The following is a 17,254-nucleotide window of genomic DNA, read 5'->3' as shown; positions in this document are numbered from 1 at the left end:
ATCTGATTTCTTGTCAGCTAAAGCCAGATTACTCCATCTCCAGCCACTAACACCTTCTACAAAACTGCCCAGATTAGCTGGGATTTCTCAGCCACTTTATACATTTTTTCTCTGGGCTGTATAGAGGGATTATGTTTTTCTCCTTGCTTTTTAATCTATTTGGTAAATGGGGTTTGACACAGACAAAGCAGAGCGATCCGGCTCTATATGAACACGTTCTGCTCTGAACCCGATACCGCATTCTGGCTCAGAACCAGCTACTTAATGCCATGGACAAGAAGAGCTCTGCCTTCACTATCGACCGCATTCTGAGCGCAAACGACAACAAGATCCTGGGCTTGGAGAAGCCCCTCGCCCCCGGGCCCTCATGCGAGGAGAAACCGGCCCCTGAATCGATGAATCAGACGGACCTCAGGTCGACCTGCTGCTACTGTTCACACTCGCGGAGAGATTCTGCACTGGCGGCTGCCAGTAAGAGAGCTTTAATGACACACAAAGATCTCAGAAAATGACTGTCACTTTTTTGCTCTGTTTTCAGATGTGATTCTCTTCAGTGTGATGCAGCAAAGATAATAGTATGAAAATATTTTAGGAAATATAACAAAAACACCATAAAACTTGAAAATGAATGTGAAGAATGATTTTTATAATGTTATATATTATTTTATTAACCTATATATTATTGGGTTTTTACAAGATTTTTATATTTTTTACTTAAAGAATTTGTGGTATTATTAGTATAATTGAGGTATTATTATATTTTTATTAACATCTTACTTTTAACATAACAACTATTATTAAAAATTTTCCATTTTGATTTTAGATTAAAGATTTAATATTTTTTGTTGTGCATTTTTGTCATTTATATAAGTATATATACATATATGAGATTACATTTTAGATCAGATTTATTCATTTTAATTTTAGTTTTAGTTATTTTAGCACAAATGTTAAACAAACTAACTAAAATTCAGAAATTTCCCTGACAACTAGGGCATTTAGTTGAAATTTTCGAAAAAGTTGATGTTTATTTTATGTCAAGTAACTAAATTTTTTTTTTATGTTCAGTGTTATTTTAGTATCACTGAGGTATTTATCATTGTGTTTTCATTAACATTTGGAATTAGTTTTTATTTTTATATTTTCATTTAAATTTTAGTCATTTTGTTGTGTGTAATTTTGTAATTTATAGAAGATTTTATTTTGTATATGTCTATATATATTTTAATTAATTTTTATTTTTAGACTTAGTTTTAGTTATTTTTTGTATGTAGAAATGTTTTGGATGATGAAATTTTTTTAAACGTGATATTACATTTTTATATTCTAGTTTGTTTACGTTTTTTATTTTTTATTTTAGTTCATTATAAAAATACCTGTTTTAGTTGTAAATTATGCTGGTTTGATTTTTGGGTGTGACATGACTTGTTTAATCTCGTGGTTAGGCTGATGCTGATCTTTGTGGTTTTTGTTGCTGTCATGTAGTTTGGGGTAAGCGGATGTTTGCAGAAGCTCACGGCAGGGAAAGCTTCTAGGTCATGTTCAGAGGAGGGTTCGGGCGCCACCCCCCACTATCTTCACAGAAGAGCAGCTGGACGCTCTGGAGGATCTGTTCAGACAGAACCAGTATCCAGACATCCACACCACAGCAGCTGGCCCAGAGAACACACCCACGCTTGAGGAGAGAGCTCCAGGTGATCCACCACTCACCCGTGTCTGTGTCTCAATAATCATGTCATTTATCACCCAAAAACATATATTTTGAAAATTATTTACTTGATTTAAAATTGTTCCAATCCTGTACACTCTTAAAAATAAAAGGCTTTATTATTTTAAATTGATGGTTCAGTGGAGAAACTTTTTACAAACCTGCTTCTTATTCTGCTTGGAATTTAATAAATTAAGAAAAGTCAGGAATCTCGTAAGATGTGAAGTTAGAGTTGTGAGATGTTAAAGTCAGAATTTCTGTGACATAAAACATCAGAATTGCGAGACATAAAGTCAGAATTGTGACATGTAATGTAAGAATTACAAGATATAGGCCTGGTTTCACAGACAGGGCTTAGACTAAGCCAGGATTGCGAGAGCCATAGTTCAATTTGGACATTTAAGTAATTTTTACAAACATGCACTCAAAACATGATCAATCAGAACTTTTTTTTCTGGACATTTCAGTCTTTGACTAGGCCTGAAACCAGGAGATAAAGTCAGAATTGTGAGATTTAATGTCAGAATTCAGAGATGTAAAGTTTTAAAGTCAGAATCAAGTAGACGAAGTCATTTATTTATATTCAGAGAAGCTCGTAAAGTCAGAATTGTGAGACTTAAAATCAGAATTTTGAGATGTAAAGTTTTAAGTAAAGTCAGTATTGTGAGAATTGTGAGACGTAAAGTCAGAATTGTGAGACGTAAAGTCAGAATTGTTAGACATAAAGTCAGAATTTTGAGACGTAAAGTCAGAATTGTGAGACGTAAAGTCAGAATTGTTAGACGTAAAGTCAGAATTGTGAGATGTAAAGTCAGAATTGTGAGACGTAAAGTCAGAATTGTTAGAGTCAGAATTGTGAGTAGCGTAAAGTCAGAATTCGGGAGATAAGTAAAGTCAGAATTGTGTAAGAGATGTAAAAAGTTGTGAGACACCCAAAAGTCAGAGCTGTGAGACGTAAAGTCAGAATTGTGAGATGTAAAGTTGTAAAGTCAGAGTTGCTAGATGTAAAGTCTGAATTGTGAGACTTAAAGTCAGAATTGTGACATGTAATGTAAGAATTACAAGATATAGGCCTGAAAGTCTGAATTGTCAGGAATTTCCATGAGACTAAGCCAGAAATTGGAGCCATAGTTCAATTTTGACATTTAAGTCAGAATTGAGATAAAGGTTACAAACATGCCTCAAATGATGTGTCAATCAGGACTTTTTTTTGAGATGGACATTTAAAGTCAGAACGCGAGACTAGAGTCAGAAACCAGGAGATAAAGTCAGAATTGTGAGACATAAAATCAGAATTGTGAGATGTAAAGTTGTAAAGTCAGAGTTGCGAGATGTAAAGTCAGAATTGTTAGACGTAAAATCAGAATTGTGAGACGTAAAGTTTTAAAGTCAGAATTTGTCAGAAAAAAGTCAGAACAGGAGATTGTGTCAGAAGTAAAGTCAGAGTCTAATTGTAAAGTCAGAGTTGCGAGATGTAAAGTCAGAATTGTGAGATGTAAAGTTGTAAATTTAGAGTTGGGATTTGTAGATTTAAATCAGAATTTTGAGATGTAGTCAGAACTTAAAGTCAGAATTGAACAGAGACGAAGTCAAACAGAATTGTGACGAAATGTCAAGTGTAAAGTCAGAATTGTGAGACTTAAAATCAGAATTTTGAGATGTAAAGTTTTAAAGTCAGAATTGCGAGACGTAAAGTCAGAATTGTGAGATGTCAAGTTGTAAAGTCAGAATTATGGTGATCGACGAAGTCAGAATTCACCAAATTGTGAGATGTCAAGTTGTAAAGTCAGAATTGTGAGACATAAAGTCAGAATTTCGAGACATAAATTCAGAATTGTGAGATGTAAAGTTGTAAAATCAGAATTGTGAGATGTAAAGTCAGAATTGTTAGACGTAAAGTCAGAATTGTGAGACGTAAAATCAGAATTGTGAGATGTAAAGTTGTAAAGTCAGAGTTGCGAGATGTAAAGTCAGAATTGTGAGATAAAATGTCAGAATTAAGCGGGTCAGAATTGCAGGAATAAAAGTCAGAAGCTCAGTGTATCTTGCAATTTTACTTTTTTCTCAGAATTGTTTTTTTTTTGTTGCTGTTGTTGTTGTTTTTTAATTCTGGCTTCCATTATGTGCTGTCATTTATTTATATTTAAAGATGTTTTTTCCATACAAAACCCACTAATGCTAAAAGTCAGTAAATAGCGACTTTGTTTGCTGTAGGTGTGGTTTAAGAACCGGCGGGCAAATGATGACGATTATAGAAGCGGCTTCCATTCAGCCTACGAGGACCAGATCCACTGGGAATACAAGTACTTCATAGCTGACTGAGTGATGAACACATGATATCAGGATCATATCTGTCTGCTGGGAAGGCGGAGATATTAAACTCATTCCTCTGTTGAAAAACAGATCACAGATGAGAAGTGCTGAGTGTCACTAGCTCTGTCATTTATCATCTGACATCATTTGTTTCATATTTTACTAATATTTGTACTTTACATTATACTTTTTGTCATTTTTCATGTTTTATATAAATTTTCACACAAGTGATTTTGTCAATATTTATGAATTTTCAGTGCAACACATGCCTTAACACATTCTAACTATGAAACCGAAAAAGCATAAAAGCATTTTGGATAAAAGCGTCTTCTAAATGACTTAATGTAAAACTCTCACTGACACATAATCAATTAAATAACATTTTAGACATTATTGAATCTCATACAGCAAAGGTAATTATTTTTCTTCTAAAGTCATGGATGAAATTGAACTCTAAATGCTCATGTAACATTATTACATTTTTAATGCTGACATAATGTATTAAATATAATCATTTTAAAATAAAACATACTTAAATTGTCATTTAAATATGGAAGCATTCTTACAGGAGCATGACTGCTCATATTTGGAAAAGCAGCAGGCTTCCAAAATTGATATAGCTTTTGTATAACTGATTAATAAACAATATGCCGCACTATTCGTTCCTGAATGACTCGGTGAATGAATCGGTTGAGCTTACAGAGTCAATGACTCGTTCATTAGAGCTTAATCAAAAGCTGTTGAACGAATCGGTTGAATGAATGATCTAAACTGGCTTTATAATACAGTCACTTGTCGCCACCTATTGGTGTAACTGTGTAGTAGCTGAAGTAGAGGCAGAGCTGGGTAGTGACTGATTACATTTGCAGATTCTGAAAATGAAGTACTTTGTAATTAGATTAAACCAGTATTTTTAAAATACTTTGTAATCAGAGTTACTTTTTTATTGATTACTTGATTACATATATTCACACAACAGCAATAAATTATTCTTAATTATTATCCCTAATTACATTCATATATTTTTATTGTAAAATTATGTTAAAATGTATAAGAACTCAAATATTGCAATTTATCGATTTTTTTATTTATTTATTAAACTTCAGTTAACACAGTCAAAGTACAGTTAGGAGTACAATAATACACATGAAAACAAAAAACACAAGCAAAAAAATAATATGTATACAATATACACATATAGCCAGGGGATGGGCTAAACATTATGTAAATATATTAAATTATTTATAAATGGAGACCATCTTAATTGTTTTCTCTTTTATGTAAATAAATGAAAAAAAAAATCTTAACATAAATTTGCTGAATTTCTTTTCAAGTACCAAAAACAAGGGGATTGGTTTTTACTGTACTTACGCTTATGAATATGAAATTTAGCAAAAAACTAAAATTTAATTTATAATGTAGTAGCCTCACTTCTTTCCTTTTATTTGAGGGGATATTAGTAAAACCAAATAAAACATGTTCTAAGCACAAATAAAATGTGGGGTCAATGTTATCAATTATAAATCTAGTCAAATCTTTCCAAAAAAAAAAAAATTAACATGAGAACAATGCCCAAATAAATGAAACAAAGTTTCAGTCATCATATCACAAAAAGAACCATTCAAATCAATATACACTCTTAAAAAAATACTGCTTAAAAACAACCCAATTTAAGCTGTTATTAACCCAAGGGCTGGGTAAATATAGGACAGAACCCATCTTTAAGTTAATTTTATCTTACCTCAAAGCAAATTGGGTTGTTTATTTAACCTAGCATAATGGGGTTGATTTAACCCAGCTATGGTTTATTCATTTTTTACTATATTACTAGCTGTAGCTTTTGCATTTTCATATACATTAAATAATAATGTTTACAGATTAACTTCTAAATCCTCTAAACTTTTCTAAAAATAATCGACACAACCTCTGGTTTGTATGATAACTGGCACTGAGACTGCCGCCTCCTGTGTGTTTCACCTATAGTCAAAATATACTGCGACTGCCTTAATAACCCCGCCCAAAAACAAACAGTAAACAGCTCTGAGGGAAATATTTTAACAGATCCAAAGTATTTGTATTCTGTATCTTTACGAATAAAATTGTTTTATTTTATGCAAAGCATCAGGTTTTTCCATCACGCGAAAAGAGCGCGACAATGCAAAGCATCAGGTTTTTCCATCACGCGAGTGTTACTCTGCATAAAATTGAGCCTGTTACAGCACAGTAACGATTTTATAGATAAAATAAAATGTAAACAAACTCTTGTATTTTTATACTGACGAATGCATCAATCTGATGGCGCTGCAGAACTGCTCCCCTCCAGAAGAGTAGCTAAATCCTCAAGGATAAATAACTGAGTAATACAACACGCACCCAAAACACTGGGTTGTTAACATTTGACTCCAGGGCCAAGTGAATACAACAACTCACGCAAACACTGAAAAAATAACCCAAAAAAGGCTCAACTCCAGCATTTAAGCTAAAAAAATAACCCAAGATTTAGAGTGTAACATTAAAATTTAACAAGAAAAAGATTTAATGAGTAGTATCTATGTAAAATTTTAAAAGGTTACTTCCCTTGACTTTGTTTTACTAATAGATGTTTGTTTGGCAAGGACCAAATGGCCTCATTCTCCATTTTTTTTTTTTTTTTTTTTTTATGGCTCAAGAAATTGGATGAAAATATACAATCACCTTCAGGGAGAACATTAACAAATAAAAGAAGATAGAGATGAAGAGGAGAAATAAAAACACAATAAGGTATGTAGCTTACAATCAAGGGAAAATATAATAGGTACATTGAAGGAAAGCTATCTAAGCTTAATCAGAGTCATTAGAAATACATTTTTCATATAACCAAAAAACCTGGACACATTTTTTTTTTTTATTGTTAATCAAACAAAAAGGATGTGAACAAGTAGTCAACCCTGCTAATCAGGAAATGTGAAAAGTAGGAATTGAGCCCATAAATTTTTGCTTATGGATGAAAAAATTTGCTCTAACAAAATAAAAAAAAAATTGAATATATATTTTTTAGATTTGTTGGCAGAGTCATAGTAGTAACAAATAATATCTTCAAGTTAAAAGATTGTGCAAAAAATAGGGGTTTGTTTAAATGGGAATACAAGTCAAGCCAAAATTTTTTGAACAAGAATAAAATAAATGTATTAAGGTTTCCTCTTCATTGCCACAAAATATTTTTGAACAAACTCACAAGAATAAAATAAACAGTTGCGTTAACAGGATATATTTTATGCAGTATTTTAAAGTGGACTTCTTTGGTCTTATTAGGAAGAAAATATTTATGAGGCAACAACCACGCTCTTCTCCAATCTATATTATTAATTAAGGCAGCCCAATGGGATCTACCTCGAGGAACAATGCGGTCTCTCTTCTGAAATATTCTACGAACATGTTTATTATTACATTTTTGTCGCAATGCCAACGCCGCCTCAGCAACCAAATGGCTCCTCCATAATAAACCTTTATTGCGCATGGTGACGCACGCGGCTGACGTCAGTGGCCTCGAGCTGCAGATCTGTTGCGCATGCGCAGCCAGAGCGCCGCGTCAGTTTCTGATTCTGGATTCTAACGAATCCAGAAATACAAACCCGATCGCATCAGGTGACAGAAACCGAACCAAACTCCCCGGATCCCTCCCAGCTGTTCTTCCCGTCACGCGCCCTGTCCTCCCCAGATACTCCAGGACGCGCGTAAGATGTATTGGTTTTATTATTATCCTTCTCTAAATACGCAGTGTACTGATGTTAACGCGCGAAGCTCCAGTGAATGAACTCGAATGCTAAAAACACAACATCCAGGAACATTTGAGTATTTTAGCTTTTAGAAGCTGGCTACATGAAACATCATTACATTTTGTGTGGTTTCATATTCATATCTTCTGTTAGCTTGTTCTGAAATGTCACTTTGGTAATGGGACCAAATAAGTCATGTATAATACACTCCACCCAACTACTTTTAATATGAGTCAATATCATAAATCATTGGAAGATATCAGCTATATTGTGAAGCCAGACATCACTTCATACTCAAATTATGTTTATAATAAAAAGAACAATGAAATGCAGATATGAGAAATGTAGCTTTTTAAACTCTAGCCGTGCAGGTTATTGATGGAACAAATCCATTATTTTGTCTCTCTCTCCTATCTGTGCAGTGAGGGGTGAAAACAACCGCTGAGGGTGAGAAATCACACACGAACCCATCTAAACACTCTCGGCTCCTGTGAAGGCCTGAGGACTCCAGAGACATCCGCGATCGATGAGGGAGGTCAAAATCGCCGCGGAACATCGCTTCTGGAGAGGTTCCAGTACAGCTTAACCGCGACCAGAAAGGTCACAAACTCAGTCCAAGCCGGATAGATGTTTTATATCATTTTTTAATTTTATTTTTTTTGTTTTTTTTTTTTTTTTAAGTATTTTAATGCAAGCTTTTTAATACAAAAGGCTCAAAGCTTGAACTTGATTGAAGACCGTACACAAACGCCAATGCTGTGCATTATATCCAACTGTATTATATTAGTTTATATCTATCGATTTTATTATTTTCACACAATTACACAGAAACATCTTTTTTTGTCGCAAATGCACTTACATTGTTTTTTACATTTCAGTGCAAAAACTAAATGGAATATGCATCAGTGGCATGTTTTTTCCTGTGATGTAGAGTTTAAAAATGTTGTTGTGTCTCACAGAGCTGGATTTCCCTTCTTCATTGACAAATTCTGAGAGAGTTTTTACATTTCAGTACTCGCCTTTCAGTCCCTGGGTTACGCTTCTAAAAGCAGAGGGTAAGTTGAATTTGCAAGTCAAATGCAGAACTGACGCTTATGCATCGCCACAAATGCATGCTGCTGTACAAAGCATTGCAAAATATCGCCTAAAACAAGACAAAAACTTGACTATGAAGTTATTTAAGATTATATTTTTAATTGCACTACTATTTTTCCATGATCTGTTCTCCTGTTATTGGTCTCTGACTGATCAGAGTGGGATGACGGCATCCCAAAGTTGGTTTTTATTGATTCCTCAGTGGATTTATCTCTTTCTTAAATGTGACCCTGGAGCACAAAACCAGTCTTAAGTGTCAAATTTTCTAAATTGTGATGTATGCATCATCTGAAAGCTGAATAAATAATCCTTCCATTGATGTGTGGTTTGTTAGGAGGACGATATTTGTCTGAGATACAACTATTTGAAAATCTGGAATCTGAGGGAGCAAAAAAATCTAAATATTGAGAAAATCATCTATAAAGTTATTGTCAAATGAAGTTCTTAGCAATGCATATTACTAATCAAAATTAAGTTTTTGATATATTTACAGTAGGACATTTACTAAATATCTTCATGAACATGATCTTTACTTAATATCCTAATGATGAAAATAAATTGTGAAATGCATCGATTGTGAAACACATTAAATTTATAAGCAGCTCTACTGAAAACAGTAGTTGTTCAGCTCAGTACGGTTCAGTAACTCAATAATACATAGTAAATTATAAATGTAATGTGAATAATATGAAGTTCTTGTGAACTGTTGCTGCAGGAAAGGCTCCAGTCGATGTCTTACGGTGAGGAAGAAGGACGGGACGGAGGCGTTCTCGCCCATCATGACCTTTAACCTCTCTCACAACCCAAACACATGGTGCAGAGCCTCCTGCAGAGGTTCCCCATCACTCAAACAAAGAGCGCGAGCTGAGCTGCAGCCGTCAGCACCGAGAGAGCCGCCTTCACCTCTCCTGACGCCAGCGAGGCTCCTCACCCGCCAGAATAAAAGAAATTGTGACAGAAATATATTACTATTGTACAGCAGAATGTACTTCTCAAATAAAATATTAGTTAAATTAATAATAAAATAAAAATACTTATTTTTTTTTTTAGGAGTGTAGCAGTTTTTTGTTCTGTTTTTTTTTTGTTTAACGTTGTACGTTTTTTTTTTGTTTGAAAAATATTTTTTTTTTTTCATTTGATTCTATTTTTAAAAAAGATAAATTAAATTGTATAATGCTTTATGACTTTGTTTGATTACAAACATTTTGATGATGAATAAATAATACTTTTTTGATAATAATATCAAATTTAATATTAAGTCATAAATACAGAATTTTTAAAAAAAAAAAGACAGCATAGAATTTCTGAAAAATAAAACATTTGATAGGGTTCTATTATTGTGAAATGCATTTTAATTCATAAATAATTATTAAACATGCTTTTTAGTTATTGCAATTTAATTAAACCATTAAAACGGAGTGCAGAAAAATTAAAAATAGAATTCTGAATTTATGAAAAATAAAATTCATAGGAGCATTGCATTTTGCAAAGTTTTTGTTGAACCTTTAATAAATTGTTTTAAAAATGTTAATGTGTTATTAAATTAGGTTTCTGGGGTTTTATTAATTTGATATGCTAAAATTATTACTAAGATTTTATTTTAGCATTAGAACAGAATCCAGACGCATCAGCGCGGGAAAAATGAATTCAGAAATATTAAAACTGAGAGAGGGGAAAAAGTAAATAAATACATTTTAAATAAAAGAAATAATGAAATTTGGGGAAATTGATTTTTGACAGCACCCCTAAAATAATAAAACAAACATTTTTTAGTGATATTTTTGGCATGGTCTTCCCATTTGAATGTGAATATAGTTTTTTGTTTATATGTTGTTCCTGCATTGCTGGTTCCTCCAGACAGTAAAAGCAGGGACCAGCTGGTCGCCTGAGTCACCGGGATTTCAGGTTCTCAGAAGCGCAGGCCGCGCCTGAACTGGACTGCTTCCGAGAGCGCCACCTCGCAAACGAAAGGCCAGGAGGAGATCATCCAGACCATCAGGGAGAACCAGGTGGTGCTGGTTTTGGGTGAGAGACCGCTCTGGCAAACCACACAGGTGAGGCCCGGCCAGAATCAGATACTGTCAATGGCGAATGCGCTAAAGTTTACAGTCTTCATGAGAACGGGGCAGCACTCCACAGAAGAGAGGGGCGGAGTCAGCAGAGCCTTATTAGCATTTCGCGGGACACGCTAATCAAACGTTTGCTAGAACAGAGCTGGTTTTGTCAGGGTTAAAAGAGTGTGACTTCATCTCTCTCAGATCCCGCAGGTTTCTGCTGGATCGACTGCTGTCGGAGCCGGATTCCCTGCCGGATCTTCTGCACTCAGCCCAGGAGGCTGGCTTACCATCGCCATGGCGTGAGCGTGGCGCAAGCGAGAGCCGGGCAGCGAAGATCGGACAGACCGCCGGGCTATCAGATCCGCCTGGAGAGCAAGTATGGTACCGTGTTACAGGGCTGGGCCGATGTTATTCTGGGGAGATTCGCTGATGATTATATGTGAATTAAATCAGTGATAGTGCCTTTATAAGTTTTTTAAATGTGAATTTAATCATGAAAAGTGCCTTTGAGTCATTCATTAAACTGATTCGTTCAAAATGTGGATTCATTAAATAAAGCAAAAACAGACAATATTTTGTTTAAATTGTAATGTTTACTTGTTATTGAACTTGTATTAAAATCAATATTACATTTGCAGTCATGCTAGATATTTGTTGGGGGAAAATGTGATTCTTTATTGTTTTGTTATATTATATGATATTGATATAAATATAAAACTAATGTGATGGGATGAATTTTAATGTCATTCAAACAGGCTGTGCACTTTCAAAGCATGTGATAAACGTCTTTATTTTAGCTCACACATTGTTAAAACAATAATTACTATCTGTGTCCCTGCAGCACAGAAGCAGTCATCAGTAGCACAGGTATATTTGTAGCAGTAGACAACAATACATTGTATGGGTCACAATTATACATTTCTTCTTTATGACAAAATCATTAGGATATTAAGTAAAGATCATGTTCCATGAAGATATTTAGTAAATTTCTCACTGTAAATATATCAAAACTTAATTTTTGATTAGTAATATGCATTGCTAAGAACTTCATTTGAACAACTTTAAAGATGATTTTCAATATTTAGATTTTTTGCTCCCCTCAGAGTCCCAGATTTTCAAATAGTTGTATCTCAGACAAATATTGTCCTCCTAACAAACCACACATCAATGGAGAGAATATTTATTCAGCTTTCAGATGATGTATACATCTCAATTTCAGAAAACTGGTTTTGTGCTCCAGGGGTTGTGTATAGCACAATCCTCCGACTCTGTCAACAACCAGTCAGCATGACAGCACCATGTTTGTGTGTAACAACACAAGTGTCTCCTTCTGAATAACTGCAGTCGTGCTGATGAATTGTGGGTATTCACTGCCTCAGAGTTTCTCCTAAACCCCGCTGACGCTCTGCACGAAAAGTGGAGTTCTGCTGCGGACGCTGATAAACCGGAGATCTAAGCCCTGTCCACCGCCAACGATGTCATCGCGGTGAGCCGCTGGGCCAAACTCTGGACTAACGCTTCTCTGTGCCTCGCTCGCTCGATCTTAATGTCTCCCGTGCCCGCAGGACGAGGTGCACGAGCGAGACGGCCTGGACCGACTTCTTACTCACGGTGAAGATGAAGGAGCTGGTCCAGAAGACGCCGGCCGCTGAAGCTCATCCTAACCAGCGCCATTTGGACGCCAACCCATTTGTCAGATACTTCGAGCTCGTCCCATTATCTGCCAGTAAGTGAAGAAAACCCCTGTATTTAATGACATCGTAGAAACATTGGCAAAGCACTCTACAATAAAAGCCTTGGTTGTTAACAGAATTATTTGATGAAACTGAGTGTTTAAATAACAAGTTTTATTACTATTGTAGCAGTCGTTATAAGCTTTTTAACTAGTGGGATCCTTTTCAGTCAAATTAACTAGTGGGACTTTCAACAAAGTGTTACCAAAACAGATTTGTATTAAAGTGGCCAAAACACACAGTGAGATTTCACTAATATATAAAACATGATTAAGTTATGCTGCTATTTTGAACTAGTGGGACTTTCAACAAATATGTAAAATATAATAACGCGCTTTTATTTTAAATACAAGTTTCACTGGATGGAATTTAAAATATTGATTATTAAGATCAACTAAAATTTCTTGTTTATGGGGTTTATTCAAGCTGTGAAATGAAATTCTTGTGTTACATACTACTATATATTTTAATTTCAGTCTGTTTTAACCCAATTTCAATTTAGCTTGCTTGTAAAAACACTTCTTTTCATTAGTTTTTAGAGCAGCTTCACAGAAAATGTTCAGCTGCATAGTTATTTTTTATTTTTAAATGCTTTCTTTTAATTTGTGTTTCATTTACATCCAATATTGCTACCTTCTGTATAACTGAGAGTTTATTAAGTTTATAAAGGCTCTAAGTTTAGGCACAAGCTCGATAAACATCAGATATGTGAATACCAGCGTCAAAATTACCGGATTTGATAAGCTTTCAGATGTGATAACGTCGCTGGAATTTCTTTGAAGTCAAAGGTTGTCCATAATGTAGGTCAAGTCTTTTTTGTGCTCTTTCTGGAGGACATCCCCATGGACCACCTGGATACATCAAATGTTATTACGATGACAGTACAAGAAGGAGGCGCGAGAGAGGTGATGCTTACCGCTTAAAATACACGACTGATCAGATCGCCTCTTCTGCTCATCAATACTGCACTTATTTAATCAAAATACAGTAAAACAGCCAAATATTATTATAATGTAAAAACAGCTTACCTCTGTGTGAATCTCTGTTGGGAACCAGTAATGTATTTCTGTGGATGTGCAGCTGCATTTTCAGTAACATTACTCCAGTCTTCAGTGTCACATGATCTTCAGAAATCCATCTAATATGATATTTCACCGCTCAAGAAATACTTCTGATTATTTATCAATGTTGAACACAGTTGTGCTGCACCTATATGTTTTCGTGGAAACTGATTGGTTTTTTATTTTTCTGTGTGTGTTCAGAGGGGAGAGGCAGCAAACGCCTTCTCACAGAGTGGTGTGACGCTCGCCTGGACGCCTTACAGCCGAGGCTCCGAGGGGAGAAGACGCGACGCCAGTGGGTCCCGCAGTGAGAATCAATCTGCTTGACGACGCAGGCGGCGACAGTGTCTTCAGTCAGATGGTACCTTTACAAGCCATATTCTTTCCCCTAAACGGTGTGTTTGCTGGAGTACGGTCTGATTTCAAAGCCGCTTGCTGTGTGTAGCAAGCAGAGCGTAGAAGGACGTACACACTGGAGCCCTGGCTGCTCAGAGAAATGGACGCCTGCATCTCCAACATCTTCCTGAATCCAAGACGCCGATGCCTCTCAGGCAGCTCTTCAATCTGATCCTGAACGAGAACATCAGCCGTAGGCTGTCGTTTAATGCATTCCTCTAACCCTTAACTGTCACCGTCCCCATCTGTGGGACGCTACTTTTTGCCTTTTTGTCGTTCTTTTTCTCTATAAAATCTTTTTAGTAATCATCATAAATTATACATCATTTGGAAAGCTTAGAAGCCTGGGCATTCATCCTGTGGAAACCATTTTGAAATCGGACATTATGCTATTCATGGAAATGGCATTTAAAATCTTTTACGGTCTCCTCCCCTGGGTATGTGTCATATCATATTACAAAAATGCATTACTTGTCTTTAGAATCAAAACTTTTATAATCTTGGCAACAAACAATATCATTGGAAAGGTCTAGCCCCAGGATCTCATATTTGGAGGTTATTTTTGAGTACTGAAGTAAAATTGACAGAGAAATCTAGGGAAAAATTCATTAAACAAAATTCAAAGGAGTTTTGATGGCTCCCGTGGCTGTTTCTGGTATGACACCTCTAAATAAAATCTCTCACAGGAACCTCAATTTTTTAATATCAACTTCAAATTTGGAACATAACCTATTTAGACATCAGTGCTTTAATTTTATACCAATTTAGAGTAAACCCTGTTATGTAAAAATATTTATAATAAATAAAATAAAAAATAAAATTACTAGCGCATTTTATTTACAGTACATTTAAACTTCTATAACTTATTAATACTTTTAATTTTTTGAAAAAATCCACTTTGCCAAAATCTTTCGCTAATTTTTTTCTTTAAAGAGCATCCAACCTTAGGTCTATATTCCAAAGTGTTCATGCGGGTGACAGTTATAAGTTAAATAAATAAAACAAGTTATGAAGTCCTGGAATTTTCATTTATCAGTTTCTCAGTGGACCCTGTTAAGTGTACCTCAGAGGTGGTGTGCTTGCTCTACGCAGTTGTGCTCTGCTTTTCTCAGGCGTGGATTACAGACACAGCTTTTAGACGAAAGTGTCATCACTGGCTGATGGTGTCCGCTGGACGAGGTTCTTTCAGTCAGATGGAGCAGCTCCTCAGTATGGGTGCTTAACGCCAACATCAAAGCCTCCAACGGCTGGTGAGGAGTCAGAAACACACAACACACACAACAGAGCAGAGAGAGTTTCTGATATCCAACAGTGGGCTCATTATTGTTAATTAAAGCTAAAGACATAAAAACACTGTGTTGAACAAAATATACAAGCACCAAGTTATTGATCATACACTATATGGACAAAAGTATTGGCACCCCTTCTAATGAGCAGGTTTGAGTACTTTAGTAATCTTCATGAGTTTAAATCTTAATGTTGGAGCATAAAATGATATTTTAGGGAATTGTGTGCTTATAATTTTACAGCAACAGTTTGGACAGGACTCTTTTCTGTTCTAACCTGACAGTGTCTCTGTGTATAAGACAAGGCTCAGAAAGAAATGATTGATTGAGTCAGTGTGGAAGAACCTGACTGGTCTGCTGTGAGACAGAAACTCATCACCAAACACTGATGACTCGTTCACATGGGTGCATTTATTTTAGACACTTCCAAAACTGATGCAACGGAGATGAAAATACAAGCTTTAAATACATGAATTATGTTTCTGTCTTCATTAACACAGTTTGGAAGTACCTTTATCTGTTCTGAAGAAGACGGTGTCCCAATACACTGTAGTTTATACACACACACACACACACACACACACATACAACTAAACACACACACACACACACACACACACACACAGATAAATGTATGTAAAATAGTATTTTCTTTTTTCTGGTATCACTGTCATAATTCACTTAAACTAAATAAGCTAAAAATATCAAACAAAATAATAGAGAAAAAAAAATGTAAATATTAAAGAAAAACTATGATATTAAAATTAACCCTAAAATAAAATGAATTAATCAAAAAATAGCCATGATATTAAAATAACACTACCATACATTGTTTAGGTAGTCCTACAATGGTATTTATAATTTATTTTTTATATCTTTGTTATTTTTTTTTAAGATCATATTGTTTAAAACATATTATTTCAGTTCATTGTTTTTCATAACAGTTACAGTGGGTACAGTCACTTATAAATAATGTAGTTTTTGCACTACTTCATCCTTCAGTAAAAGCTTTGCTTTGCACATCACATTGAATCAAAATCATAACTCCATCAGAAACGGCAGCCGTGCTTGGAACTGTTCAGATCTGATCACTTTGAGCTGCTCGCCTCTAACAAGTCCAGTCACAGCAGCACATGTCAGTCACTGTTTGGAACCTCTGCTGAGTTGATAAATGTGGTAAGCGATTTCTAGATCTGCCTTGGACTGGGCCAGACACTTCAATCAAACTGAGGTTGTAGATCTGCTGGAGTCTCACATGTGAGCCTGCTGCCACTTCATCTCACAAGATTCTGTCTCTACAGCCCATGCAGAGGTGTGTGTGTGTGTGTGTGTGTGTGTGTACAGATGGTGTGTTGAAGCAGGCTGGACGAGGCGCCTCTGGTTCAGGACGGCAGCATCCGAAGCTGAATCCTGAGGACCAGAGCTGCTCATTAAAGCGTGATCATCATTGCTTTCTGACGATGAGAAGGCTGACCTGGAATCTCATCCTGCACCTGCTCTTTCACCATCTACCAGAGCTTCCACAGGTGAGACCCAAAATCATATTCATATCTGCGGGCTTGGCTAACAGATTGATCTGAGCCTGCTGAAGTCTTTACGAGTTCCTGCTGTTTAGGTGTGGAATCTCTCACAAACTTTTTTTTTTAATATATACTTTTACTATTGGGCATTTTTTTTCTTCCCATTTTAAGCACAGTTCTTGTTAAATTCTTATTACTGTCATACGAAATATTATTCTCATTACTGTAACACTGTAAATGTAATTTTAAAGTTTTTTTGTAATGCTCATTATTTTCAATAACAGCAATATTTATTTAATAATTCTCATTTCTTTATAATTGATGATCGTT

At 35.3% G+C, this 17,254-nt stretch overlaps 1 protein-coding gene across 1 annotated transcript in view; it reads left to right on the top strand.

Annotated features, from left to right (window-relative positions):
• The first annotated feature begins 269 nt into the window (after positions 1-269).
• The window catches only part of LOC122137400 (3'-5' RNA helicase YTHDC2), a 30,406-nt gene continuing 13,421 nt past the window's right edge, over positions 270-17,254 (top strand). Inside the window, 22 exon segments of the mRNA XM_042723477.1 lie at positions 270-471; positions 1,497-1,694; positions 8,273-8,376; positions 8,738-8,797; positions 8,800-8,831; positions 9,587-9,672; positions 9,675-9,734; positions 10,777-10,935; positions 11,139-11,304; positions 12,308-12,321; positions 12,324-12,382; positions 12,385-12,414; positions 12,494-12,520; positions 12,522-12,654; positions 13,986-14,083; positions 14,177-14,248; positions 14,251-14,308; positions 15,231-15,274; positions 15,276-15,338; positions 15,340-15,368; positions 16,596-16,661; positions 16,873-16,930. Of these exon segments, the coding sequence (XP_042579411.1) occupies positions 270-471; positions 1,497-1,694; positions 8,273-8,376; positions 8,738-8,797; positions 8,800-8,831; positions 9,587-9,672; positions 9,675-9,734; positions 10,777-10,935; positions 11,139-11,304; positions 12,308-12,321; positions 12,324-12,382; positions 12,385-12,414; positions 12,494-12,520; positions 12,522-12,654; positions 13,986-14,083; positions 14,177-14,248; positions 14,251-14,308; positions 15,231-15,274; positions 15,276-15,338; positions 15,340-15,368; positions 16,596-16,661; positions 16,873-16,930 (1,818 nt within the window).

The sequence above is a fragment of the Cyprinus carpio genome, chromosome B5 (genome assembly GCF_018340385.1).
Source record: "Cyprinus carpio isolate SPL01 chromosome B5, ASM1834038v1, whole genome shotgun sequence".
NCBI lineage: Eukaryota > Metazoa > Chordata > Actinopteri > Cypriniformes > Cyprinidae > Cyprinus > Cyprinus carpio.
Note: the sequence above shows the minus strand (reverse complement) of the source record. Positions and strands in the feature narration are given on the sequence as shown.